This window comes from Empidonax traillii, unplaced genomic scaffold (genome assembly GCF_003031625.1).
Source record: "Empidonax traillii isolate 1590-97213 ecotype Southwest subspecies unplaced genomic scaffold, ASM303162v1 scaffold2095:size38978, whole genome shotgun sequence".
NCBI lineage: Eukaryota > Metazoa > Chordata > Aves > Passeriformes > Tyrannidae > Empidonax > Empidonax traillii.
Window position 1 is genome coordinate 15,639 of NW_020957288.1, and position 1,364 is coordinate 17,002.

At 63.7% G+C, this 1,364-nt stretch overlaps 1 protein-coding gene across 1 annotated transcript in view; it reads left to right on the top strand.

Annotated features, from left to right (window-relative positions):
* Nucleotides 1–315: 315 nt before the first annotated feature.
* Nucleotides 316–1,364, top strand: part of LOC114071551 (elongator complex protein 6-like) — a gene marked incomplete at its 3' end in the record, with an annotated part of 6,234 nt that continues 5,185 nt past the window's right edge. The window contains exon 1 of the mRNA XM_027909398.1: nucleotides 316–471. Coding sequence (XP_027765199.1) covers nucleotides 316–471 — 156 coding nt within the window. The remainder of the gene's footprint in view (nucleotides 472–1,364) is intronic.

Sequence of the window (1,364 nt, forward strand, 5' to 3'; positions counted from 1 at the left end):
TTCATTCCCATTTAACACCTTTATTACCGACGAGGATATGGATCCAGACCCGTTTAACACCATTATCAACAACGGGATGAGGATCCCGTCCCATTTAGCACCTTTATTAACGACAGCGATGAGGAACCAGTCCCATGTAACACCTTTATTATGACAGGACGAGACTCCAGTGAGGGACTGGAGTTAATGAATGATTGGACGCGGGTCCATCCCCACTAATTAACGCCGGGACGCGGGTCCCTGCCGTTAATTAATCTCGGTCGGCCCCGGGTCCCTCCGGTTAATGGCGGCCGGCCGGGCCCCTGAGGGGCGGCAATGGCGGCCGGGGCTCGCGCCCCCCCCCCCCCCAGCAGGCGGTGCCCCCGCGCGGCGCATGCGCGGTGTGGCCTGCGCCGCGGCCCCTCAGCGCCGCCCGCCATGTTCGCGGAGCTCAACGAGCTGCTCGGGGCGTCCCCGCAGCGCCCGGAGCCGGTGAGAGCGCGCCCAGGGGGCGGCCAGGGGGCGGGAGGGACCGGCCGGAGCTGCTGGGAGCGGCGGGGCACGCCGGGAGGGGCGCGGCCTCAGGCGGCGGCCGCGGCCGATGCCGGAGCTGAGCGGCCGCTGGCGCTCCCCTCGCTCGGTGCCGGCTCCCCGTCGCCCCTCACGGCTCTGGCTCCGGTACCGGCGGCCGGCACGTGCTCCCGCGGTGTGTCCCGTGCGTGGTCGCTGCTGTGTGGTGAATAACAGCATAGCTGTGGTTCAGAGGCGCTGCCCCATGCTGCCCTGGGCCAGGGGTGTTCTAGAGGTTCATGTTCTTCAGGGCACCACATTAATTTAGTTCGTTCAGGCAGGTTTTGTGCTAATGAAGTTACGCTAGAACTAAGCACCCTCACCCTGTGAGATAACCGTGCAGGTAAAATGGTCATCATAGAATCACAGAGTGTCTTGGGTTGGAAGGGACCGTGAGGATCACCGGGTGCCACCCCTGCCACGGGCAGGGACACCTTCCACTATCCCGGCTTGCTCCAAGCCCCGTCCAGCCTGGCCTTTGGCATTTCCAGGGATCCAGGGGCAGCCACAGCTTCTCTGGGAAATCCATTCCAGTCCCTCCCCACCCTCACAGTCAACAATTCCTTCCCAATATCCCATCTAAATCTCTACTTTTCCAATGGGAAGCCATTCCCCTTGTCCTGTCCCCCCAGTCCCTCTCCAGCTCTCCTGGAGCCCCTTTAGGCCCTGCCAGGGGCTCTCAGGTCTCCCTGGATCCTTCTCTTCTCCAGGGGAACCCCCCAGCTGTCCCAGCCTGGCTCCAGAGCAGAGGGATCCAGCCCTGGGAGCAGCTCCGGGGCCTCCTCTGGACTCTCTGCAGCAGCTCCACGTCCTCC